General features: G+C 38.6%; 1 protein-coding gene and 1 long non-coding RNA gene across 2 annotated transcripts in view; one reads left to right on the top strand and one right to left on the bottom strand.

Moving 5' to 3' along the window:
- Nucleotides 1-317: 317 nt before the first annotated feature.
- LOC118672151 (myosin-4) lies at nucleotides 318-26963 on the top strand. The gene is made up of 40 exons (XM_036341628.1): nucleotides 318-414; nucleotides 622-670; nucleotides 3291-3538; nucleotides 3624-3767; nucleotides 4136-4292; nucleotides 5028-5055; nucleotides 5158-5275; nucleotides 5689-5781; nucleotides 5935-5998; nucleotides 6120-6218; nucleotides 6334-6437; nucleotides 8383-8521; nucleotides 9084-9202; nucleotides 9303-9452; nucleotides 10525-10695; nucleotides 12698-13007; nucleotides 14370-14440; nucleotides 15007-15094; nucleotides 15177-15294; nucleotides 15609-15732; nucleotides 15827-15963; nucleotides 16093-16348; nucleotides 16924-17166; nucleotides 17449-17625; nucleotides 17848-17993; nucleotides 18260-18350; nucleotides 18431-18820; nucleotides 19284-19410; nucleotides 20108-20226; nucleotides 20338-20534; nucleotides 21766-21949; nucleotides 22037-22202; nucleotides 22306-22430; nucleotides 22698-23006; nucleotides 23600-23803; nucleotides 25107-25232; nucleotides 25320-25490; nucleotides 25571-25675; nucleotides 25778-25873; nucleotides 26670-26963. The coding sequence occupies exons 3-40, from the start codon at nucleotides 3335-3337 to the stop codon at nucleotides 26820-26822; spliced, it is 5823 nt and encodes a 1940-aa protein (XP_036197521.1). The 5' UTR covers nucleotides 318-414; nucleotides 622-670; nucleotides 3291-3334; the 3' UTR covers nucleotides 26823-26963.
- LOC118672154 overlaps nucleotides 22061-27587 on the bottom strand; it is a 36048-nt gene continuing 30521 nt past the window's right edge. Inside the window, exons 6-7 of the long non-coding RNA XR_004972999.1 lie at nucleotides 22558-22782; nucleotides 22061-22174 (exon numbers count right to left, since the gene is read on the bottom strand). This is a non-coding gene — a long non-coding RNA (uncharacterized LOC118672154). The remainder of the gene's footprint in view (nucleotides 22175-22557; nucleotides 22783-27587) is intronic.

Below are 27587 nucleotides of genomic sequence, written 5' to 3'. Positions count from 1 at the left end.
AACAAATCAATTAGTCCTAAACTCCTCACGTCAGGCACATTCTGCCCTGCCAGGCCAATTTTATACACAGGAGAGTAAGTGGGAACCTGGCTTCGAATTCTGCGATGAATGATGCAAAAGCAAAGCTGGAGAAACAGCCTCAGAAGCCCTGAATCCCCGTCCCCTATCAAATGCCTATTAAAAAAAATCCAGATCATCCTCTGTCAAATTATTTATGGGTGACAACAAATATTTCTAATTATATCCATTCACAGCCACAGTCAGTGAATATTGTGCAAAGAGATTGCCAAAAAAAACATTTTGCCAAGTAGGTTCCTAGCTAGGACAGCTGAGGCGGTTGCTGTGTTTGCAGAATGGCTCTATAAAAGTGGAACCAAGGTGCCTCTGTCCTGTCCCTCCTCAAAATTCCTTAAGGTATGTATACGTGGAAGAGAACTTGCCAGTTTTACATTCCTGGTAATTATTCACTTAAGGGAGGTTGTTGTTTCCAAAGTTTTCCAAATTTTAACTTTTCTTTGCAACATTCCTTAAGATGACTTTGTGCAAATAATTACTAGTGTTTTGTGTTTAAATGAAAACAAAAATAAAAGAATTCCCATTCTCTTGTGCTTCTTTCAACAGCACTTGTCTGCTTTGAGCCTGCCACCTTCTTCATCTGGTAATAGGAGAGGTAAGCGTAATCTATTACTACACTCTGAAGAACAAAGGGATATCTGTATTGCTGGTCTTAAAGAGCTAACATTTTATATCTTAGTTTAGTAATGGGAAAAGGATACAAGGAGCAGCTTCTCTTTAAAAATGGCATCTCATAAAATTTTAACTGTTCAGACCATTTAACCACATAAAATGTAATGACTCTTGTCTTTTACATGTGTTAGAACTTCAGAAAGAATACAACGATCACATGTAACATTTCATGTGTGCTACTACTGCAACTTAAACAGAAAGACCATATCAGAGAGATGGAATGGTCATATCAACCAACAATGGGTTGATCTGAAAGTCAAAATTTCTAGGTGCCAGTCCAGGTTTTTCACTGACTCCAGTTGCCCGGTCAAGCCAGTTGGCATTTATGTATCGTGAAATAGGGTGTTGCAGTGGAATTAGCACTAAGAAGTCCTAATGTGAACTTAGGAGAACGGGACTCATGTCTGGGCACTACCACTTATACCTCTGTGTCACTGAATGACCCTTCCCCTTTCTGAGCCTTAGTTTCCGTACCAGTAAAATGAGGAGGCTGGGGGACAGTTAAGGTCCTTCTGGCTCTTGCCATCTATGATCTGTCAGTGGTTTTCTGGGGTCTCCTCCCATAGAACCAAACACATTTATTTAATGGACCTCCCCCAACTCTATGCATTGGGACGTGTACTTTTTGTATTATGTTAGGAATATGCATAATGATGCAAACCTACCACGCATTTAATAATTATTTTTTTAAGTTTATATTTAAATACACAGCTATGTTTATTTATAAAAGAACAGAAAACACTGCTTTGTGTAGGAGTGTTGTTTGCTGAACTTGAGGCAATTACTACCGTGCAGGTGAATTCAAGGACTTGTTGCAACAAACCTGAGGATCTTGGGGGCTTGTAAGCCACAAACTTGGAAATGACTGATTTTGACACGAGATGGGAATAGGAATGTCCTTTCTGTGTTTTGTGGATACGCTGTATATGGTCATCTCTACATGGTAGTTAATTCAAAATTGCCTGATGCAAAAACAAATCTATAAACAAAAAAATAATGTAACAGAATAACATTTCTCCTCTGAAGAAAAAAAAAAACCCCTAACACTGTTCCAATATCTGTCCCCTGAAAATGTCTAAATTTCACTGTGTCTTCAAGAGACTTTTATAAGTACGAACTACACTGATTTCAGAGATACAGTATGGAGCAAAGTTGACATTTAACAGTGCAAGTTGAGAGGAAGTTTTGATCAAGACTCCTTCTGGAAAGCTTATAAAAGGTTGACATTGTTGTCATTGACAATCAAGGCACTGCTTTCCACAAACCACCCCCTTCTACTCCATAAAGGCCACCTTCTTTAGCTCATCCTGTCCTTGCCATCAGGGCAAGAGGACTTATTTTCTCACAATTAGTCTGTCAGTGGGAAAAAATTAAGTTTATTTTGCCTTGAAACTTTATACTGAATATTTCAGATGTTTGGGGGATTGGTATTTTTAAAATAAGAGGAGGGGGGAGAGATTGAAAGAGACCTAAAACAATAAGAATCAGATAAAAAGGATCTGTATGCTAAAGTTCAGCTAAAAACAAAAGGAGTATAGACTAAAAGTATACGATCACTACAAAAGTTTTATTAAAACTTCAGATGCTTTTCTCCAACAACTTTTTAAAGTCATCTTTTGTTTAGACACTATTTCTGACTTCTGCACAATTTAAGAACTAATAAAAGATAACTTTGACTTAGGGTAAAATCATTGGTTGGATATTCAGTTTTATTTTACTTACTTTCCCCTTTAATTATCTAATACTTGTCAGTTAACTAGGACTTTTGTTGATTAGATGCTTTCAACCTAGAAAATGTCCTCAAAGAACAGATGTACATCTAACTTTAATATCTTTTTACACGCAGTTTATACATCCAACTTTAATCATTAGAGGCAGGAAGAAAATTTGTTTAAATAATTGAGTGTTTTTAAGTAAGTTCATTTAGATTGTAAAGCCATTGTTCACAGTTATTTTCCATTACTTTGTATCATCACAATGTCAAAAATGGGGGTGTGTGGAAAAAAGGGAAGAAAAGAAAAGCATAAAGAGAAAAAGTTCTGAACACACTTGGGGCATTACAAATGTTGCTGACTGAAACATCCATTCCCCTCCACATTTCTCAATTGATACAAAAGATAAAATGGAGGCTAAAAAGCTACCAGTATGAGACTTTCAAATCAATGATCTAATCTTTCAGAACCTTTACAGAGGACACAAGAGTGATCCTTAAAAGCAGGGTGAGGCCCTAGCTGTTCTGACTCAGTGGATAGAGTATCAGCATGTGGACTGAAGGGTCCCTGGTTTGACTCCTGTCAAGGACACATGCCCGGATTGTGGGCTCAATCCCCAGTAGGAGGCATGCAGGAGACAGCTGATCAATGATTCTCATCATTGATGTTTCTATCTCTCTCTCCCTTTCCCTTCCTCTCTGAAATTAAAAAAAAAAAGCAGGGGTGAGGAAACAGGCATGGCCATGAAGCCCATTAACCACAGGTGAGAGCAACAGGGCAATGCCCACCCACAACCCTGGGTCCTTGTACAACTGGGTTTCTTCCCTCCAGGTACACCTGGTCCTGTGCTGTGTTGCCCTCAATAACCCGCAGCCATGAGTTCCGACTCTGAGATGGCAGTTTTCGGGGCGGCTGCTCCTTACCTCCGAAAACCTGAAAAGGAGCGAATTGAAGCCCAGAACAAGCCCTTTGATGCCAAGAATTCTGTCTTTGTGGTGGATCCTAAGGAGTCCTATGTGAAAGCAACAGTGCAGAGCAGGGAAGCAGGGAAGGTGACGGTCAAGACTGAAGGAGGAACTGTGAGTTAAAAAAAAGGAGGAGCGGCATAAATGATCTTTTTCTCCTACTTAGTTGACACACACTGGCTGCTTCTTTTCTTATCAGACTGTCACAGTGAAGGACGATCAAGTCTTCTCTATGAACCCTCCCAAATACGACAAGATCGAGGACATGGCCATGATGACCCACCTGCACGAGCCCGCTGTGCTGTACAACCTCAAAGAGCGCTATGCAGCCTGGATGATCTACGTGAGCGCCCCTTGACATTACTTTTCAATAACTCTATGAACTGTGTTAGCTAAGACAAATTAAAGACTTCAGACTTGGCTACAGCAATTTTATCTTAAGACTAATCATTTGGTTAGTGTTGTAAATTCTGATGTATTTGAAAGTGAACGTGTGGAAAGCCTTCTACTTAAAACTGAATTAGTTGGAAAACTGAAGCATTTTGTGAAGCAGTGGACCTTAGAGGGAGGCAGCAAATGGATGAAACCATTAAGCATTATGAGAACTTAAGGCTCAGGTCCCTTAAATGCACTACTTAGGTCCCTCTCTCCATGTTTCCAAGGCCGTTAATGAGGTGACTACTGACTGAGCTACCTTATCATTTCCCACAGACCTACTCGGGCCTCTTCTGTGTCACTGTCAACCCCTACAAGTGGCTGCCGGTGTATAACCCTGAGGTGGTGTCTGCCTACCGAGGCAAAAAGCGCCAGGAGGCCCCGCCTCACATCTTCTCCATCTCTGACAACGCCTATCAGAACATGCTGACTGGTGAGCCAGCCCATAATTACAATTTCCATAACCACTTATAAATTATTTGTATACTGATAACAGAGAAGACAGAGGACCAGTACTTTGAAAATAACATGTTCAGCACACACATGATAATAGCACTAATAAAATAAGGGTAATATATTTAGATAAAATGTACCAGTTCCAAAAATATAAGGAATTTTGCTTAGATTTCTATGCTAAAATCCAAATTAATCAATGCAAATTCCAGCTCAAAATTAACTAAATTTAGGCATCAACTATGCATTTTAATTATTTCATCTCTTCTAAAGAGTAAACCTTGAAATTTCATACTGAGAAGTTATCACAGTTACTAATTAATATCATGACAGGATTCTGAACTATGAACCAGGTGACTGATGGGATTGAAAATGTCTAAATCTAAGGCTCTAGAAGTAACTACCACAAGGATCAGAAGCTATTATTCACTCACCTGATACTGATTATTCACATAGCTATTATGGTGAAGTAATGCATTACATATTTTATCACATTAAATGAAATGGAAGTTTAACACACTAATTAGCACATCTTTGGATACTTATTTTTAAAAAGTATTTGTGAAAATCGCAAAGCACCAATTGATATAGTTATTACTCTTGTGGAAATGGGGAGTTTTAGAAGACAAGTTTGAGTTTACAAGTACTGTATTAATCTATGTGCCAAGTTTCGTGGTTTTAAAAAACATCTTGGGTTTTGGTTTCTCTTTTGCAGATCGTGAAAACCAGTCCATCCTGATCACGTATGCATATTCATGCCTTTATTTTCTGTTGAGTTCTGATCCTTGTAGTAGTTACTTCTACAGCCTTAGATTCTGACTTTTCCCTCTGTCTGGAATTGACAGCGGAGAATCTGGTGCAGGGAAGACTGTGAACACCAAGCGTGTCATCCAGTACTTCGCAACAATTGCAGTTACTGGAGAGAAGAAAAAAGAAGAGCCTGCTTCTGGTGGCAAACTGCAGGTGGGTATGACGTTCAATTGAGGATGGAAGAACCAAAAGGCTTTTACAATGTGACCACGGTACTTCAGAATCATGGCAGCCAATTGCATGCAATGCCAGATTGGGAAAATAACTCTTGGAAGGACTTGTGAGAATGAAATATGTTGGCAGATTCAATATGCAAATGTTCTACAACCATTTAATTAGGGGGAAAGGTGGGCCTGAGGATATGGAAATCAATACCATGACACTGGAGTGTTGCCCTCCCCACAATTTGTCCTCCTTCTCACTTATTTTAGAAAATCTTACCCAAAAGTTACAGGCTACTATAAAAGGGGAAAGGAAAATAGGGAAGATCAATGAGAAGTTACTTTAGCAGACTAAAACTCATCTTTTGTAGAGTTTCTCTATCTATCTTATTCAATTATCTTAAGGGGACCCTTGAAGATCAAATCATCAGTGCCAACCCCCTACTGGAAGCCTTTGGCAACGCCAAGACTGTGAGGAATGACAACTCCTCTCGTTTTGTAAGTTTCCTGGTCTTCCTTTTCATGTGAGAATTAGTACTGCCTCTCCTATACATCTGATAGCAATATCTTCTGCATCTATTTGTCTGCAGCTATAAAGAACTAGTGTCTGTCTTTTAATACATACAATAAGTTCTCCTTTGCCTCTTTAAGGGTAAATTCATCAGGATCCATTTTGGTGCCACAGGCAAACTGGCTTCTGCAGATATTGAAACATGTAAGTTAATAAATATTAGTGATGGAGTATCTTTTTCTTTGGTGTACATATCAAAAATCTTACTTTCATCTTTTTTCCACTGTGACCTTTTCTGTTAAATGTGCCTAATCTCGCTTTCTAGATTTGCTTGAGAAGTCCCGAGTTACTTTCCAGCTAAAGGCTGAAAGAAGCTACCACATATTTTATCAAATTATGTCCAACAAGAAACCAGAGCTTATTGGTAAGAAATATCTTTGATTTCTACCAAGAAATAGTGACAGCCCTTCTAAGAGGTCCCTCTGAAATATTTTCATAACCAAAGTAACTCTGTCTATATTTCTTTCCCATGTGTTCAGAAATGCTTTTGATCACCACCAATCCATACGACTTTGCCTTTGTTAGTCAAGGTGAAATCACAGTGCCTAGCATTGATGATCAGGAAGAGCTGATGGCCACGGATGTAAGTAACAGATACAAAGCAAGGAAAGCCAAACTCATTTTCCAGTGTACAACACTCTCCTCTGTTAGCGTAGACAGCATTAGCAGGAAGAATGTAAATAGGCAATACTGCCTGGCAGGCTTTCCTTTCCCTGGAATAAAATTACAACGTATTTCAATGCCCCTGCCCACCATCATGTATTAGAAACTTCAAATGTCTATAATAAATCTTAGGTCTTTGTCATTCCTTGGCTAATTGACTCATTTTTTTTCTTATCAGTTATTTTTGGTTAATTTTTGTGTTCCAATAGTGATGTTTCTCTTCTATTTTATGGCAGACCCTGGACCCAAGAATCTGAGAAAGATGTCAGAAAGAAATGGGAAAATATTTTAAATTTTTTGTAACTAAATATGAAATCCCCACATTTCCTTTATAATCAGATGAAAACACAAAATCTTTTCTAAGTATACCTCTAAGGGCTAATTATATATGCCTCACCTCCCTATGCAGTATAAGAAGAAATGGATTATCTACCGCAATAATATATATTTTTTAAATATATTTTATTGATTTTTTACAGAGAGGAAGGGAGAGAGAGAGTTAGAAACATCGATGACAGAGAAACATCGATCAGCTGCCTTCTGCACATCTCCTACTGGGGATGTGCCTGCAACCCAGGTACATGCCCTTGACCAGAATCGAACCTGGGACCTTTCAGTCCGCAAGCCGACGCTCTATCCACTGAGCCAAACCGGTTTCGGCAATAATATTCTTTTTGAGACTCCATGAAGCCTTTATATTTATTTTTGGAACTACAGATTTTCTCTCCCTCCTCTTTTTTTTAAAGGATTATTACTCTGGCTTATTTTCTTTATACATATTTTATGTTTTCCTTTGAATTTCTGAATTATCAATCTTCTTTGATTATTAACTTTAATACCAATGGGAATATCCCAATATTCCCAAGATAGTACCTTAAAGTTCCTTGCAATTATAGTTTTATTTTAAAATATTATTTTCAAGGAGTCTGAACTATGTGCCTTTATCAGCTCTTTCTCTATAACATATTGTATACGTATGTCCAAACGTGATAGAGTTGAGAAAGATCCGCTAGTGTAGGAACTTAAAAAAATGTGGCAGTCTCGCTCCAGGACTTCTGTAGTGATGTCTAAATTCTGTAGATAGGTAGTCAGTAAGCTGGGGCCAGAAGGCAATAGTCTGAGGAAAGAGGAAACAGAGTGGTAAATAACCATACTTTCCTCCCTGTGCCTGCCCCACTGAATAAGACTTTTCAAAGCTTGGCATGGGCAATTAAGAAGGGAATCAAAATCTGATAGAGAAAAAAAGACACAGATATATTTCAATAAAAGAAGAAATTTCTTTCCACAAATGTCTGTTCCCTACATAAACAACGATCAGGTAAAGTTCACTGCCAGGTATCTCATGGTCAGCTGTGGCCTGATATCAGACAGGCATGTGGAGAAAAACTCAGGCCATTGCTGCTGTCCTCATATCCTCCTCCCAACTGCATCCTTCCTGCGCCTTAGGGTGGAAAGGCAGACTCTGAATATGTATTAGGTTAGGACAATGTAGGAGAAGAAGGAGCAAACACAGACTTGTGAGGCTGGAGAAAAGAGCAAGAAAAGCCCCGAGACAGTAAGAAGGATGCGGAGCAAGGCCAGGCTAATAATGTGGAGAAATGGGAAATGCACTGCCTCTGAGTCCTGACTGAGTGGGTGTGGACAAGTCATATAACACCTTTACTGTCCACGTGACTCAATCGGAAGGCATACATACCTCTGGGTGTTGCTATATAGAACAAAATGGTGATGAATATGAGTGCCTTTTGAAAATGAAAAAGTGTTAGTCAAATATAAGACAGTGTGATGAGAAAAAAGTGGGAGGAGTATCCTAAGTCTGCCATAGTGATAATTGTGAGGTGAATTAAATTCAACTCTTTTCTCAGAGTGCTGTGGACATCCTGGGTTTCAGCGCTGATGAAAAGGTGGCCATTTACAAGCTCACAGGAGCTGTGATGCATTATGGGAACATGAAATTCAAGCAAAAGCAAAGGGAAGAGCAAGCTGAGCCAGATGGCACTGAAGGTAGCACTCCCTATTGATACCTTTCGATTGACAGAACTGACATCATCAGCTCCTCAGAGACGTAGACCATATTTTCATTTTCTTTGACTTACCTGGTGATGGGAAAAAGTATTAGGGGGGAGAAATGACATACTACCTGGTGTTTTACATGCTGAGCAGGTTTGTGGAGATGTGATTTCTGCCCATTCCATTCTTCATTGACTTAATGCCAGCTAGTATTTGCTATTTGATTAAAATATTTATTTCAGTGAAAAAATAACAGATCTAAAGTTTGCTGTCACTACACCCCTAAGTTAGAGTTTCTCAAATTGCTTTTATCATGGCCCACTTTAGGTATGTTTTAAGTATCACACAGAGCATCAATTATCCAAGTTCCAAATTATCATCCCCCCAAAAATGACTAAAATTAGCATGAAAGGTGGCAATTTTGAAGCTATATCAGCAAATGAGTGTTTTGCTACATTACTCTTCAAGCAAAAATATTTTTCCTGTGTCACTGTCATTCACAACTTCAGTTGTATAAGCCTTGATTGGTTTCACCATCCTCACCTTGTTCATGCAGTTGCTGACAAGGCAGCCTATCTCCAGAGTCTGAACTCTGCTGACCTGCTCAAAGCCCTCTGCTACCCCAGGGTCAAGGTCGGCAACGAGTATGTCACCAAAGGCCAGACTGTACAGCAGGTAAACATGACTTAAACCTCCAGATTCATTTGAGCCACAGGAGACTTAAGGGTCCATCATTATTTTCAACTAAAAAACTAAATTATCTTTGTTCTTAAAGGTGTACAACTCAGTGGGTGCTCTGGCCAAATCTGTCTACGAGAAGATGTTCCTGTGGATGGTCACCCGTATTAACCAGCAGCTGGACACCAAGCAGCCCAGGCAGTACTTCATTGGGGTATTGGACATTGCTGGCTTTGAGATCTTTGATGTGAGTAATGAATTTATAGAAAATTAACAAATGCAAATCCCCGGTCATTTAAAGCATAGAGCATTAACAAACAAGTTGGGGAGATTGGTGGACTGGGTGAAGAAGGTAAAGGGATTAAGAAAAAAGAACACTCATAGACACAGACAACAGCATGGTGATTAAATGAGGGGAATGACTTGAGGGGAGAGACAGAAGAGGGTATGGGGCTATATGATAATGGAAGGAGACTTGTCTAGGGGTGATGAGCATACAATATAACATATAAATGATTTATTATAGAATTGTACACCTGAAACCTATATAATTTTAGTAACCAGTGTCACCCCAATAAATTCAATAATTATTTTAAAAAGGGATGCGTGATGAGGGTTTTCAGGAGTTAAGACTTAAAAATTATGGGTTGGGTGGCTAGATTATGAAATACTTTCTTATATTAAAGATTTAAAAATTCATATGATAAAAAAGAAAAAATGTGTGCTCTGCTACACATTGTTGAGTAAACATCAGTCAGGTGGTCAAGCGAAGTTGATTCTGTCATTCAAGTCTATTATATCTTGCCTTTCTACCTACTTTTTCTATAAATTATTGAAACGGATATTAAAATCTTCACCTATCAAAAAAAAGTACAAAGTGGAATTTGTACTAAAGAAGGGTCTTTGGAGAGATATGACAACTAGTAAATAGGTATAAATAGAACAGAAAGTTTTAGTCTTTTAAGTCTAAAAGTCTCAAAATTGGTCCATGAATGGTTAAAGTACTCAACATCAATCCCAGATCCATGTAGATGAGCATAAAAACACTTTCTTAAATGAAATGAGGATATTTAAAAGATGTCTTCATTTAGCAACATTTTGCCTGATATGCATGATTTCAAGCAGCTACTTGAGAAGCAAAGTACTGAGGAGTCAATTCTCTTTTGTTTAGAATTATGTTATATGTTAAGAAAACAATCCAAACCTTTGTAATTTAATAAATCATATGCCTTAAATTCAGAAGGAAATATTAGTAGCTGCTTTATAGATTACAAATACTTAAGTTATGAGTAATTTCCTATATCTATTGTTTCCTATAGTACAACAGCCTGGAGCAGCTGTGCATCAACTTCACCAACGAGAAACTGCAACAGTTTTTCAACCACCACATGTTCGTGCTGGAGCAGGAGGAGTACAAGAAGGAAGGCATCGAGTGGGAGTTCATTGACTTTGGGATGGACCTGGCTGCCTGCATTGAGCTCATTGAGAAGGTTTGTATGACTTTTCAAGCCTTTAGGACATGACGAAAACATAGTCCACATTCCTATGTTTGAAATCACAATCCCAGTTTTCAAAGAACAAGCAGTAGCATTTTATGGTATATTTGTGCACTCTGATCAGTTGTGAGGTGTGTCACAAGTGATATTATTAATGAACAAAGTAATTTGTAGAAAATGATTACAACACACATGTACACAGTCACATTTATCCCACTTAATCACTCCATTTTCCCTCACTGTCATTCCTATATGATCTTTTTTTAAAAAATTTCTTCATTGTTTAAGTTATTACATATGTGTCCTTATCCCCACATTACCCCCCATCCTCCCCTCTCATGCTCTCACCCCCCTGGTGTCTGTGTCCGTTGGTTAGGCCTATATGCTTGCATATAAGTCCTTTGGTTGATCTCTCCCCTTTACCCCCACCCTCCCCTACCTTCCCTCTGAGATTTGACGGTCTGATCAATGCTTCTCTGTCTCTGGATCTGTTTTTGTTTATCAGTTTATGTTGTTCATTATATTCCATAAATGAGTAAGATCATGTGATATTTATCTTTCTCTGACTGGCTTATTTCACTTAGCATAATGCTCTCCAGTTCCATCAATGCTGGTGAAAATGGTAAGAACTCCTTTTTTACTGCAGCATAGTATTCCATTGTGTAGATATACCACAGTTTTTAATCCACTAATCTACAGATGATCTTATGCATATGGAAGAAAAGAATGAAATTACAGCTAGTCTTCTGAGTATTGTAATTCCCTCTAGTGAACCCAGGATGGTGTATTGTGCATGTGTAATTCTTCATGTGCAGGATATGTCAAGATGTCTTAAAGGTTGGAAAGTTAACTCTTCAATTGTTGCAGTCATTAAGACTATGATGACTACTGAGTAGGTTGATGATGACTAATAAATAAGCCTTTCTATAGCCTTATCTGGAAATGAGCCCTAAATTCCCCATTATCAAGGGGTAGAGCAATAGTTATATCAGTTATGAAGATGTTAAAACTCATCAAGCAATCACAAAACACTTTCAAAACTGGAGTGGGAACTCATCATGTACCTACTGATAACAATAAGGCATATTGTTATGTATGAACCCTATTCTAATCAGTGGGAAGAGTAAATGCTATTGCCATGTAGGAAAACTTCAAATACTAATGTCAAAATTCATAAATATATGAGAGATGAGAGCATAAAAGCAGACTAAGTCTGCCCAATTTGGGGAAAAGTATTTTACTTTGGTGACACAATATCTCTACTATTCATCAAAACTATATAGTCCTCAGAAAAGGCATTTGTTTTTCTGTAGTATTTCAGTTTCTGGAATACCCAAAATAGTTTTGGGGAGACAATTTGTGACTAAAGCAAAATCATCAATATTGAATGTTAAATCAGGCTTTCATATCAAATCTGCCACTGAAAAGAGTCAATCTGCTTACACTGCAAAACCATATTAGTATCACTTAACTCCACAGTTGTGGGGAACATAGCTTACAGTACAAATAGTTTTAATGATGCACATGAGATGCACTTTTCTCCTGGGAATGGATCATTTCTAGTCATTATCCGTAATTTCTCTTCTCTTCATACTTTCATCATATCTATATTTGAGGTGAAGGAAGTTCACTGTCAGTAGAGAAGAAAGTATTTAGATATGTACATTTATGGAAGAAAGAAATCAGTTTTGAAATGGCAGTTTCAGAATTTAATTTTATACTCTGAACATGAAACTTATAAAGCGGCATCTGTGGGCTTTAAAAAAAATGGAATCTTTCTAGCAAACATATTTCCCATTATTTCCTTGCTACATGATTATTTCAGATTTCAGTAGTAGAGAAGGCAATAAATTAGTATCATGCCTATTTAATTTCTTATCATTCCAAGTCTACTTTTGGAACATTATATTTTCAGGTTTTCATCAAGCACATAAATTATTGGAGCATATTTTTTTCTGAGGGACTCATCACTATTATACCTTTTTTCTACTCTTAGCCTATGGGTATCTTCTCCATCCTGGAAGAGGAGTGCATGTTCCCCAAGGCCACAGACGCCTCCTTCAAGAACAAGCTGTATGAACAGCATCTTGGAAAGTCCAACAACTTCCAGAAGCCCAAGGTCGTCAAAGGCAAGGTTGAGGCCCACTTCTCGCTGGTGCACTACGCGGGCACCGTGGACTACAACATTGCCGGCTGGCTTGACAAGAACAAGGACCCCTTGAACGAGACTGTGCTTGGCCTGTACCAGAAGTCTGGATTGAAGACTCTGTCTCTCCTCTTCTCTGGGGCTCCAACTGCTGAAGCAGGTCATTTTTTTAAATTGAATTTATTAAGGTGACATTGGTTAATAAAATTATATAGGTTTCAGGTGCACAATTCTCTAATACATCACCTGTATATTGTATTGTGTCTCTTTCCATCACCATTTATCCTCCCTTTACTCTCTCTACTATCTCTTCCAACCCCCTTCCCTCTGGTAGTCACCATACTGTTGTCTGTGTCTGTGAGTTTGGGGGTTTTCTGCTTGATCCCTTCACCTTTTTTATCCAGCCCCCCTCAACTCCCCCCCGACATTTGTCAGTCTGCTCTCCGAATCTATGTCTCTATTTTGTTAGTTTATTGTTTTCATTAGATTCCACATATAAGTGGGATCATATGGTGCTTGTCTTTCTCTGATTGGATTATTTCATTTAGCATAATACTCTCCAGGTCCACCCATACTATCACAGAAGGTGAGATTTCCTTCTTTTTTTTTTTTTTAAATACAGCTTAGTATTCCATTGTGTAAACACACCACAACTTTTTTATCCACTTATCTACTGATGGGCATTTTAATATTATAAATATGCTTCTAGAGGCACAAATAAGAAATACACTATTTATCAGAGATATAATTATAGCAAAAGCTAACTTGAAAATACTGGCCAATATGAGCTAATGAAATTAAGGATATTTAATAATTGTGGTAGGGTCTTACAGTCATAGACCAGGACTAAAATTAACACTACAGATCATTTAGTCCATGGCTTTCTTTCAACAAGAAAATAGAGACTCAGAGAAGTTAAGTGACAGCTCAGAATCATACATCTCATTTCTATCATTTTAATAGTACTGATTCCTTCAAGGATCCATCTAAGCTGAAGAGGAAATTCTTGTCAGGGCACTAGTGCTTAAGAAATTAAAGTTCTGCTCTTTTCAGTCACTTAAGACCAGATATACAAGTACGCATAGGAAAGCACAGGCTAACAGAATAAAGGACTTCCCTGCAGGTTAGCAGAGGCTCACCTACTTAGGACCAAGCATGCAACCTGCCTGTTTTCTGGGGGATGTGTGCCCTAAGGAGGCCTTACCACTCTGTCTCCCTGGCCACTCCTCCAGGAGATAGACTTTGCTTCTGTGCATTAAAGAAATCCCATCCCTTCCCCAAATCTACCCTTTCTAGATAGTTCTTTTCATGCTGTCATTTTCCTGAATACTCATAATGCAAGCCAATGCTTATATTTTCCAAATCTAGAGTTGAAGGAGGAGAGATAGGAAAAGAATAGGAATAATACAAATGAATGAGTGCAAATTTAAATTACAAAGGGAATTTTGACTGTTCTAATGTCTATGGAGAGTACTCACAAGGCTGTTGCAAATCACTGTAATTTCTCTATTTTATTTTTCAGACAGTGGTGGTGGAAAGAAAGGTGCCAAGAAGAAGGGTTCTTCTTTCCAGACAGTGTCAGCTCTTTTTAGGGTACAGTATATTTCTGAATTCCAAATGATGACTTTTGTAAAGAAATTAAATGGTTATCACTTAAAATTTTTTAAAGAAATCTATGGTGAAACAAAAAAGTAGTGATGTCCTAAAAATAATCTGAAAAATGTCTCAGTTAAAATTTAACAAGAGGACCCAGACTGTGTCTGTTCACATCAAACCTTATAATAAATTAACTACATGCTCTTTAAGTCCCAAATCTAAAGGATCTGGCATTAAGCAAATTTCACATGAAATCGAACCCTTTCTTAAAAACAACCACTGTATTCAGTTACATCTATTTCATATGACCAAAGTCTTAATATAAACTTTCTCTCATTGGCAGTGCTTGAGAAAAATAAAATGAAATCGACTGGTTTTGTGTAATCCATAATTTTATATCTATGCACCATGTATATTATTACTCTTTGTTATCATAATTTGTTCTTCATTGAGACAGCTCATTAAAACGTGAAATAAGAACTCATTAATTACATATCATTGATAGGGACTCTTATGTAAATGCCACTAGAAATTACCCTAAAACTTTTCATATGGTTTTATAGGAGAATTTAAATAAGCTGATGACCAACTTGAAGAGCACTCATCCCCACTTTGTACGCTGTCTCATTCCCAATGAAACTAAAACTCCTGGTAAGATATTTCTGATATCCAAATAAGACTCCGGTGTGACTTTTCATTAGACTTTTAGACACAAAACATATCTTTCTTTTAGGGGCTATGGAGCATGAACTTGTCCTGCACCAGCTGAGGTGTAATGGTGTGCTGGAAGGCATCCGCATCTGTAGGAAGGGATTCCCAAGCAGAATCATTTATGCAGACTTCAAACAAAGGTTTGTGTCATTATTTATCACTTTCAATGTGCTAGTCTGTATCAAAATTGCCACGTATTTCAAACATTTTTTCACTTTTCCTTGAATACTAAAATGCGATTATTTGAAAGGTGACCATAAAGAACGAAGTCTTGGTTTATATGATCATAAGTTTTTCATCATCATTTTGCAAGTTTCAAATAAAGCACTGTTTATCTGAATGCAATCTTTTCCTCCAAATATCAATAATTTTGTCAATGACAGCTACCAAGAGTTCTACCTTTTTTATTTCAGTAAAGATAAGCCATATTTTAATATTCTTTTTATTCTGACAGATACAAGATTCTAAATGCAAGTGCTATCCCAGAGGGTCAGTTCATTGACAGCAAGAAGGCTTCTGAGAAACTTCTAGGTTCTATTGACATTGACCACACCCAGTACAAATTCGGTCATACCAAGGTACCACCAACGCAAATGTCTATCTATCATAACGTCATTTCCTTTGGATTTTCTCATGAATGAAAATAACATATTCCATTTGCTCTTGGGCAAGGTTTTCTTTAAAGCTGGCCTGTTGGGAACTCTAGAGGAGATGCGAGATGATAAGCTAGCTCAACTCATCACACGCACTCAAGCCATGTGCAGAGGGTTCCTGATGAGAGTGGAGTTCAAGAAGATGATGGAGAGGAGGTGAGGGATCAAGTGCAAGTACCCCTTCTCCACATTTTAATAGTTGAATCTAATGAAGTCATTACTTTTGTTGAGGAATGGACACATTCTACATTCCTTTTGATTTGCATTTTTTTTTCTTTCCTACAGAGAGGCCATCTTCTGCATCCAGTACAATGTCCGCGCCTTCATGAATGTGAAGCACTGGCCCTGGATGAAGCTGTATTTCAAGATCAAGCCCCTCCTCAAGAGTGCGGAGACTGAGAAGGAGATGGCCACCATGAAGGAAGAGTTTGAGAAAACCAAAGATGATCTGGTTAAATCAGAGGCAAAAAGGAAAGAACTTGAAGAGAAAATGGTTGCTCTGATGCAAGAGAAAAACGAACTACAACTCCAGGTTCAATCTGTGAGTGTTGTACATTGCACAGTTCAGCCACATCTTATCCAATCACTAGCTGACTTGATATGAGAACTTTTTTTTAATTTAAGGTTTATAAATAAATGGTTTCCACTGAAACATTTAGTGTAATTGTTTGCCTTTCGAAAATACCAAGACTAAGACCTAAAGAAGCAATAGATGCAAAGTCACAAATTATGTTGCATATGTTCATATGTGGATTCAATAGATGCAAAGTCACAAATTATGCTGCATATGTTCATATGTGATCATCAGTGAGAAAACTCATAAAAATATCCTAGGCAATTTCCTTTCTTTATAGAACCTTCTCTTAGATTAGAATGTTTTTTCATTACTGACCTTTCATGGATAACTATTTGGAGGAAATCTGTTATCATATTTAATCATAATAATTTGAAATTACTAACATTCTGTCCTCCTCATTTTTTAGAATTGTCAAGTTAGTTGGCATATATGTGTTGACCAAAATGGTTGAGTCACTGAAGTTTCCACCTTTTAATAAATTAGTATGTGTTTGCAGATATAGCTTAGACAAATAAAAATAAATCAATTTCCCCCTTCAGGAAGCTGAAGGCTTGGCTGATGCAGAGGAAAGATGTGACCAGCTGATCAAAACCAAAATCCAGCTTGAAGCCAAAATCAAAGAGGTGACTGAGAGAGCTGAGGATGAGGAAGAAATGAATGCTGAGCTGACGGCCAAGAAGAGGAAACTGGAGGACGAATGTTCAGAACTGAAGAAAGACATTGATGACCTTGAGCTGACACTGGCCAAGGTTGAAAAGGAGAAGCATGCCACAGAGAACAAGGTACAAATCATGATCCATTTTAGAGTATTTGCAGGGGTTAGCTTGTTACCAAAATATTTTAATTGAAATTTTATCTTTAAATTATTGAATTTGATAAGGAAATACAGTCATAATTACGACAACTACTTAGTCTTTATCTCCCATTATTTTTCAGCTACATAGGCCTGGGTTAGTTTGTAGTTTCCCTTTTCCATCAGGCTGACATGTCCTAAGAGAGTACCATGTTTTTCATCAAGACTGCAGGATGTCATTAACATTCCTGTAAATTTTTCAAATTTAAAGGTGAAAAACCTCACAGAAGAGATGGCAGGCCTGGACGAAACCATAGCTAAGCTGTCCAAGGAGAAGAAGGCCCTCCAAGAGGCCCACCAGCAGACCCTGGATGACCTGCAGGCAGAAGAGGACAAAGTCAACACCCTGACCAAAGCTAAAACCAAGCTAGAGCAGCAAGTGGATGATGTAAGTGTGGAAAACCCAGTGTTTTCCCTTAAGATGAAATAAAGAATGTAACACATAACCATAAATGATGCTCATAAACTTTTAAGTACTGATTTGGGAATAATAACTAAAGTTCAGGCTATTTGGTGTATCTTTTAAAATTCTCCTGTGTATCTTTGAAGGCTAGTAGCATAGGGTTCAGTACTTAAAAACTAAAATAAATAAAACCCACTAAAAATTTAGCTTGAAGGGTCTCTGGAACAAGAAAAGAAACTTCGCATGGACTTAGAAAGAGCCAAGAGAAAACTAGAGGGTGACCTAAAATTGGCCCAAGAATCCACAATGGATGTAGAAAATGACAAACAACAACTTGATGAGAAAATAAAAAAGTGAGTATGAAATAATTCAATTGTAACCTTCTATTTGTCAGTTCAGATGAAATACATGCTTTAACAATCTCTAAAATAGTACTTCATGGCATATGGAAAAAAAGACATATTTCATTTTTTATTTAATGAAAATAGTAGATGCTTGACATGTAAAAACTGTACTACTCACTTCCTCAACACCAGCATTATACAGACATTCAATTATACACACACAAGAAGACTGGTAGGAGAATTGACTGTGAGCTAATGTGATACTCTTATAACAGGAAAGAGTTTGAAATGAGCAATTTGCAAAGCAAGATTGAAGATGAACAGGCCCTTGGGATGCAGCTGCAGAAGAAGATCAAGGAGTTACAGGTAAGTCATAAATTCCACCTTTTCTAGGCATTACAGGAATCAAAGCTGCCATGAATTCACATTAATATTGTTATTCCCAGGCCCGCACTGAGGAGCTGGAGGAGGAAATCGAGGCAGAGCGGGCCTCTAGGGCCAAAGCAGAGAAGCAGCGCTCCGACCTCTCCCGGGAGCTGGAGGAGATCAGCGAGCGGCTGGAGGAAGCTGGTGGGGCAACTACAGCCCAGGTTGAGATGAACAAGAAGCGGGAGGCTGAGTTCCAGAAAATGCGCAGGGACCTGGAGGAGGCCACCCTGCAGCACGAAGCCACGGCGGCCGCTCTGAGGAAGAAGCACGCGGATAGTGTGGCTGAACTTGGGGAGCAGATAGACAACCTTCAGAGGGTCAAGCAGAAGCTGGAGAAGGAGAAGAGTGAGATGAAGATGGAGATCGATGACCTTGCTAGTAACATGGAGACTATCTCCAAAGCTAAGGTTTTTATTAATTTGTTTAACTCATCTTTATTTGCAACAATTCAAAATGATCAAGTTTATACATGACAATCTAATCTAACTATACACACTTAATTACCTCAAGTATTAAAATTATTCTTATTAGGTATCACTACATTGAACTGAATCATTTCATTTATATGTACAAATCACTTTAAACTTAATGAAAGAATGCAATTTAAAAAAACTTATCTGAAAACCATATTCTATGTTATACAGAATCTAAGTGATGCTGTGTTTTCTAATCATTTCCAATATCATTTTCATAATCATTTACTTATTCATTCAGGCAAAATTATGTGCCTCTCCATGCAAGGCACCATGCAGGGCACCATGCAGAAAGTAAATAAAACTCAGCCCCCTTCCACAAGTACTTACAGATCTCCAAATACCAGACTTACAAATAGAAATATATCATCTTACTGCTTTGTACTTCCAACCACAGATAAACTTTGAGAAAATGTGCCGCACACTAGAGGACCAGCTTAGTGAAGTGAAAACGAAGGAAGAGGAGCAACAACGCTTAATAAATGAATTGTCAGCCCAGAGGGCACGTCTACATACAGAATCAGGTCAGTAAATAAATATGACCATCCTGTGGAGTGGTGAAGAATGAAAGGCCAGCTTCAACCACTGTATACCTATCAAGTACAAATCATGTCCACCCACTTACCATTGACTTGTTATTCTTTCATCTTTTTATTGTGAGGTGGTAAACCATTGTTTATTAGTTATAACTATAAGAAAATTAAGCTCTTTGGGCTGGGAAAACTTTTGTTGCCTCTGAATTACTCAAAAACCCCTAAATCCTAAGATATAAAAGAAAGCTCACATATTTTTGAAAGAGCAAGAAATAAGCTTCTCAACAGCAACAAACCTCGAGTTATTCTTTCCATCAGCTCTATCTCTATATATAAAAGGCTAATATGAAAAGTGTCCCCTCGGGAGTTCAACCATGAGACTGGGAGTTCGATCGCTCACTATGACATGTGCTGACCATCAGGGGGCAGCATAGAACATGGCTGGTGACCAGTGGCAGCGGCTGCTGCGGGGCACTGAGGGAGCAAGGGAAGGAGGAGGCAGGAGGCCAGGAGGTGGGGAACCTGATTGGCCCTGATCGCCAACCAGGTCTAGGGACCCTATTCATGCACAAATTTCATGCACCGGGCCTCTAGTACGAAATAATAGAGTTCTAATGTTATTTCATTCTCTAAATTATTTTTCACTTAGACAAAAGAACTAAATCACTCATGTTTTGTGATTTCACAGGTGAGTTTGCACGACAGCTAGATGAGAAAGATGCTCTGGTTTCTCAGCTATCCCGAGGCAAACAAGCATTTACACAACAGATTGAGGAATTAAAGAGACAGCTAGAAGAGGAGTCTAAGGTGAGAATTCTCCAAATGATTCTTTCAATCCCTTGAACTTTGCACTATGGAACTTTACATAGAGAATATCAATGATCAGAACATAAACTTATAAACTTTTTGGTGGTTCAGGCCAAGAATGCTCTGGCCCACGCCCTGCAGTCCTCCCGTCATGACTGTGACCTGCTGAGGGAACAATATGAGGAGGAGCAGGAAGCCAAGGCTGAGCTGCAGAGGGCAATGTCCAAGGCCAACAGTGAGGTTGCCCAGTGGAGGAACAAATACGAGACGGACGCCATCCAGCGCACGGAGGAGCTGGAGGAGGCCAAGTACGGGCTCTTAGGGTGGGGGTTGGGGGTGGGGGGAGAGGCAGTGGAAAGAAACAAAATTTAAAAAACAGCAAAGGAAAATATAAAAGAAAGAGAATATTCAGGGCATAGAGATAGGTAAAAGATTTCAATCTATTTTATTGCAGAATGAGGGGTTCTACCATATTCTCCTCCTTACAGCCCCATGTATATCCATTGGAAAATGGGCCAAGACCAGAGCCCTCTCCCCATTCTGGCCTATTACAAAAGCATCTTAATTTCTTTCCACCAAAATGAATAATTATCAGTATTATAAGAAAAAACAGAGACATTGAGACTACCTGTTGCAGTTACTTTGTTATGAATATTATAATTAACACTAATCAATTTATCTCTCCCTGGAGCATTAAAATTTCAGAATAAGACTATCATACTCTTTCATCACTTAACTAACAACCAGTATCGATGAGTTTATTCAGTAATAACACACATTAGCTGTGGAATAAAACTCATGGTAGTTACACATGGGAAGAAAATAACCATTATATTCCTAGTGAAGGCAGCTTCCCTAAATATGATTTATATCAGTATTTGTTGGAACTAGATAGAATGAGAGGGCTTGGCAAGCATTTGCAGGGGAGTATTCTAGATTAAGAGTGTGGGTTGGGAGAGCAGTAAGATTGGAGGATATTTGTGGAGTGTAATAATGGAATAATATTCATTTTCTGGGCTATAAAAAGCCAGAAAGTTACTAATTGTGTGGCATTAAACAAGTCACTTTGGGCTAGGTTCTTCATTTGTGAAGAGGAGCACAGATGAAAATGTAAAAGGATCTTATTCAATACTAACATTCTTTGATGATATGACTTCTGTTCTTGGTTGTCACTTGTTTCCAACCTCTGCCTCACATCCTCCCATTGCTCAACCAGCTAAAGTGCTTAATCTCAATCTCTCTCTCTCTCCACCTCCTCCACCACACACACACACACACACACACACACACACACACACACACACACAAATGGCCTCATAAATATGTCTGAAACCCCAAGATGAAGATAAGAATTCACTGGGGAAAACAGAATTCTAGAAGAGATAAAATAGGTACTGAGGAGATATTTTAGAAAACCTTAATGATTTGTAGACATAGGAACAAAAATCATGGGAAAAATGTTTCTTAGTGAGCAGCTTTATCAAGTTGACTGCGGTAGCTTTGACGCTGCTGTGTCACTCACACTGACCTATTTCTCAGGAAAAAGCTGGCCCAGCGTCTGCAGGACGCCGAGGAACACGTGGAAGCCGTAAATGCCAAGTGTGCCTCCCTTGAGAAGACGAAGCAGCGGCTCCAGAATGAAGTGGAGGACCTCATGCTTGATGTGGAGAGATCTAATGCTGCCTGCGCAGCCCTGGACAAGAAGCAGAGGAACTTTGACAAGGTGGCCCAGCCTGCTTAACCTTTATCAATGCTTACTTGGTCTTCCTTTCTCCTGACATTGGCTGATGATTTATTTACTGCTTTTCAGATCTTATCAGAATGGAAACAGAAGCAGGAGGAAACTCAGGCTGAACTTGAGGCCTCCCAGAAGGAGTCCCGTTCTCTCAGCACTGAGCTGTTCAAGATCAAGAATGCCTACGAGGAATCCATGGACCATCTTGAAACACTAAAGAGAGAGAATAAGAATTTACAACGTGAGTCTTTATAATCATTCTATTTCAAAAATGGTAGGGAGTTATTTCTTCCCAATTTTTCATTTTTCTCAACTGAATTTGGTATTTTATTATTAAACTGTAGAGGAGATTTCTGACCTGACTGAGCAAATTGCAGAGGGAGGAAAGCATATCCATGAATTGGAGAAAATTAAAAAACAAATAGATCAAGAGAAGAGTGAACTACAGGCTGCCCTAGAGGAAGCAGAGGTACATGTTTCATTTGCTCACCGATACATTATAAATAAGTTGGAAAATTAACAGCAACGGAGATCAGTCATGTTTCAAACTTTTAGGGGATAACTCATATAATTCAGTAAGAAATACTGTACTGTACCTTGGGAATGCAGAACTAGTAGGCTAAATTAAGATGTATGAAAACTTGAGTTTTTAAAATGCCTTCTTGAAGAAATAATGAACACAAAAAAGCTCTTTGAATTTTACATTTAGGTAATCTAAATGTTGCTTTTTCAAAAGGCATCTCTTGAACATGAAGAAGGCAAAATCCTTCGCATCCAACTTGAGTTAAATCAGGTGAAATCTGAGATTGACCGGAAAATTGCTGAAAAAGATGAAGAAATCGATCAGCTAAAGAGGAACCATCTCAGAGTTGTGGAGTCCATGCAGAGCACCCTAGATGCTGAGATCAGGAGCAGAAATGATGCCCTGAGGATCAAGAAGAAAATGGAGGGAGACCTTAATGAAATGGAAATCCAGCTGAACCACGCCAACCGCCAAGCTGCTGAGGCCCTGAGGAACTACAGGAACACCCAAGGAATACTGAAGGTACATCAGGATAAACACACACGGTGTCATTCAGTCTGGGTGTCACTGTGTAACTCAAATTTTAATGTTGAATGAGGAGTATATGCCATAAACAGCCAAATAATATGATGATCAGTTGAAATTTTTATGTACACAGCTAAAAAATAGCTTAATTCTGGAAAGTCCAGGACAGAGTTCATTTTATCATCTGAAGAGAAGACAAAGTGGTGACAGGTGAAGAGACAGAGGAAGTGATGAGAGAGTATTAGTTACACACTACACATAAATCACTTCATTTATCTGGACCTCATTTGTTCAATATACATAAAATGATATCATTAGATTAGCTGGTATCTAAGAATACTTTGCTAATCCAAAATTTTGTAGCTTACACCACAGTACTTTTCTATGAATTGGGATAAAAAAAATAATATCATATTCTTTTGAATAGAACTGCTATTGTAGGCTACAAAAAAATTGTCATTAAAGGCACTTGCAGAATTTTCCTATCTAATCATACTCTAAGTTACTAAAATCAACGTGTGTACATGACCCTAAATTGGTATTTGCTTTAATTGAAGCATGAGCAAGAGCCATTTTCTCTTTCTGTGTAGGACACTCAGCTACATTTGGATGATGCCATCAGAAGCCAAGATGACCTTAAAGAACAACTAGCCATGGTTGAGCGCAGAGCTAACCTGATGCAGGCTGAGATTGAAGAGCTAAGGGCATCCCTGGAACAGACTGAGAGGAGCAGAAGGGTGGCAGAGCAAGAGCTTGTGGATGCTAATGAGCGTGTGCAACTCTTGCACACCCAGGTGAGATTTAAGACTGTGGATGAATAAATGCACTCCCTGAAGCTGAAGACAATTTGAGAGAATAAGCTTGTTCACAACGTCAGGAGTAATCTTGGCAAGGTTTTGGAATTCTGAGAATGTAGATCAGTAAAAACATTCTGGGGACTACCTGGTTCCCAAGTATACTTATGGGCTGGCATAATCATATCAATGGGAAATATTTTGAGTTCTACAAACATTAGAAAAAGAACACAGAAGACCCCCTATAAATAACCATATATACAACATTGGTGGCCATATTGTCTCTTGCAAATCTAAATGGCAAAAAGATAAGCAAATAAAAAAGAGAAAAAATAAGCCCACATAATATTTATGTATCATGTACGCACACAAAGCTAACTTTATGTGATATTTAAAAAAGCTCTTAAGTTCAAACTCATGCAAGTAATCATTACTGCTATTCAGCATTTATATGGATTTGTTACACAATAGTGGTTTCTCCTCACAATAGCAAATAAGCAGCCATTGTAGTATGCATATATTGCCATTAAAAGTGTTCACAATATAGTAAGTAAAACAAGCAACTTAAAAGTAATATATAAACATGTATTAAAAACATCCACAAGGATAAACAAAAGTGTGACAAATGGAGAGTATAATTATTCTTAGTCTCTTTTTTGCTAATTTGTATGTTCTATTATTTTTACATACATTATTATGCTGTGGCTCAGTGGTTGAGCACTGACCTATGACCCAAGAGGTCACAGTTCAAATTCTAGTCAGGGCACAAGCCCAGGATGCAGGCTCAGTACCCAGAGGGGGGCCTGCAGGAGGTAGCTGATCAATGATTCTCTCTCATCATTGATGTTTCTATCTCTCTCTCCCTCTCTCTTCCTCTCTGAAATAAAAATATATTTTTTAAAATTAAATTTTAATAGCCCTGGGTGGGCAGCTCAGTTGGTTAGAGTGTTGTCCTGATACGCCAAGGTTGGGGGTTTGATCCCTAGTCAGGGCACATATAACAATCAACCAATGAATGCATGAATAAGTGGAACAACAAATTGATGTCTCTCCTTTCTCTCTCTCTAAAGTCAATAAATTTTTTAAAAATTAAACTTTACCTGGAAGAATTAAAGAGAATTTTTAATAACAGAATAATGAGTAGAAAGAACAGAAGGCATAAACTTACAATCAACTTTTGATGTGGTTTTTATTCTGAACACTTCGTTGGCCGATAATGTATGCCTATGTGCACTAATAAAACTGGTCATATAAATATTTACAATTAAATATGCTTTTCTCCATTCTTCTTAATTTAAAACAGAACACCAGCCTGATCAGCACCAAGAAGAAGTTGGAGACAGACATTTCCCAAATCCAGGGAGAGATGGAGGACATTGTCCAGGAAGCTCGCAACGCAGAAGAGAAGGCCAAGAAGGCCATCACTGATGTGAGCGAGATGAACTTTTGTTTTGCTGATACACACGTGCTACTTGCCATTACCACGTTTCCTTATTTTCTTGATTTTACTAACCAGGCGGCCATGATGGCCGAGGAGCTGAAGAAGGAGCAGGACACCAGCACCCACCTGGAGCGGATGAAGAAGAACCTGGAGCAGACGGTGAAGGACCTGCAGCACCGTCTGGATGAGGCTGAGCAGATGGCCCTGAAGGGCGGGAAGAAGCAGATTCAGAAGCTGGAGGCCAGGGTGGGTTTCCACCACTTCATTTCCAGCCTGTTCACACAACTCATTGCAGCCAGTTGTTGAACACCTTTGTTCTTTTCCAGGTGAGGGAGCTTGAAAACGAGGTTGACAATGAACAGAAGCGCAATGTGGAGACAGTCAAAGGTCTTCGCAAACATGAGAGAAGAGTGAAGGAGCTCACTTACCAGGTGACCAACCTCTCCATCTTTTCCAAATTTCATTTTCAAGAAAATAAAAATGAGCTCTTTTCAAATAATGACACTATCTATTTGCTGTCTTTTTCATTTCAGACTGAGGAGGACCGCAAGAATGTTCTCAGGCTGCAGGACTTGGTGGACAAATTACAAACCAAAGTCAAAGCTTATAAGAGACAAGCTGAAGAGGCTGTGAGTATCTTCAGTGAGAGAGAAAGGTTCGGGAGCAAGCCCAGGTTCTGTGGAGCCTGACGTCCACAGAATTTAGGCGGTGTTCTTTAAGGCAAAGAACATACAATTGGGAATACAAAATTAGGTTTGAAAATGAGAATTTATTTAGAATGAGAAATTTTTATCACAAGTTACTGGAGCCTTCGAGATTCGGGTTCGTTTCTTCTAAGACCTCTTTAACAATTTTCCAGACATGTTCACACAGAACTGCTTCTTGGTTACAACCCAATTCCTTCCCTGTCTATAACACTCCACAACTCCCATCTGGAAGTCCTATATTCCCAGCACTCATAGGGACCATGCAAATGAGAGCTCTGAAGTTTAAGTGTTATTTAACTTCATGATAAATCCTTCTCAGGACATTTCTTTTTCATTTGGATGCAGTTATCTTTCTTACCCTGTTAATTCAGAAACCTTCCTTAAGGCTTTCTGCACCCAATACTACCACTGTAGCTATTGTAAAAGTTTGTAAGTTTGTTTCACAGAAACAAGATTGATTCAGATTTCCTCTATGTTGATCTCCCTGTGGTCACCAGAGCATCTTAAGTTTGCCAGGAAGAGTTAAGTACGAAAGATGGAACAGGGAGGTTGTAAGCCCATGTGTTCATTGAAGCGAGTATGTGGGATCCTGTGGCCCTAATAGCAGAACCTTTTGCTTTCTCATTCATGAAGCAAATTCTGTAGCTGCTTCTAGCAATAAATAAGAATCGGAAATGTCAAATGTTCTTATACTCTCTAATGCATTTTTCCCCCTCAGGAGGAACAATCCAACGCTAATCTTGCTAAATTCCGCAAACTCCAGCACGAGCTGGAGGAGGCCGAAGAGCGGGCAGACATCGCCGAGTCCCAGGTCAACAAGCTGCGGGTGAAGAGCCGCGAGGTTCACACAAAAGTTATAAGTGAAGAATAATTCATTTTAATGCTGAAAGGTGACCAAAGAAATGCACAAAATGTGTTCTTTGTCACTGTCACACACTGCTGTAATATCAGAGAAATAAAAGCTGCAGAGAATTTGCAATCTAAAAATACCTTTGTTTCTTAATTACAATTTTAGAGTGCTACTAGAACTAATTCATTTAGCCAACATTTGTTAAGCTCCTACTGGGTGCAATCAGAGATGGTGACAAAAATGAAGTGGCCAATGAATTAACTTTAATAGAAGGCAAATGAATACTCTGAGAGGATGTAAGGTGTTAATGCACCCTCAATTCCATTAAACCAATTTTAATGTGTACCAAGTATGTATGTGTACAGAAATGAGCCGCCAGGATATGACATCATCCCTTCCTTTGAGGAGCTCAAGCCAGGGGGAGAGACAGCAATTCAAACAGATGCAATTCAATGTATTTACTTTGATTGAAGTATAAAAACAGTGTGGCAACAAAATAGAGAGAACTGCTAACCTGGGAAATCCAGAAAAACTGTGAGCTAGCTCCTAAAAGGTGAGCAGATAAGTTATTAGGTGAAAGAGAAATAGATGTAGTCATTCGAAACAGAAAATGAGCGTGAGATTTCAGAGTAGTTTAAATAGGCTCCATGAGCAAAGGGCATCAGATGAGGCCAGAGATGGAAGCTAAAACCTGGCTGTGAAGTTCATACCTGATTGCCTCATATGAAGTGCTGGGGAGTTAGGATGGAGGAGGACAGGAAAGACCGGAGCCTGAAACGACTTCAG

This window comes from Myotis myotis, unplaced genomic scaffold (genome assembly GCF_014108235.1).
Source record: "Myotis myotis isolate mMyoMyo1 unplaced genomic scaffold, mMyoMyo1.p scaffold_m19_p_17, whole genome shotgun sequence".
Lineage (NCBI taxonomy): Eukaryota > Metazoa > Chordata > Mammalia > Chiroptera > Vespertilionidae > Myotis > Myotis myotis.
This window is presented reverse-complemented; position numbering and strand designations above follow the sequence as displayed.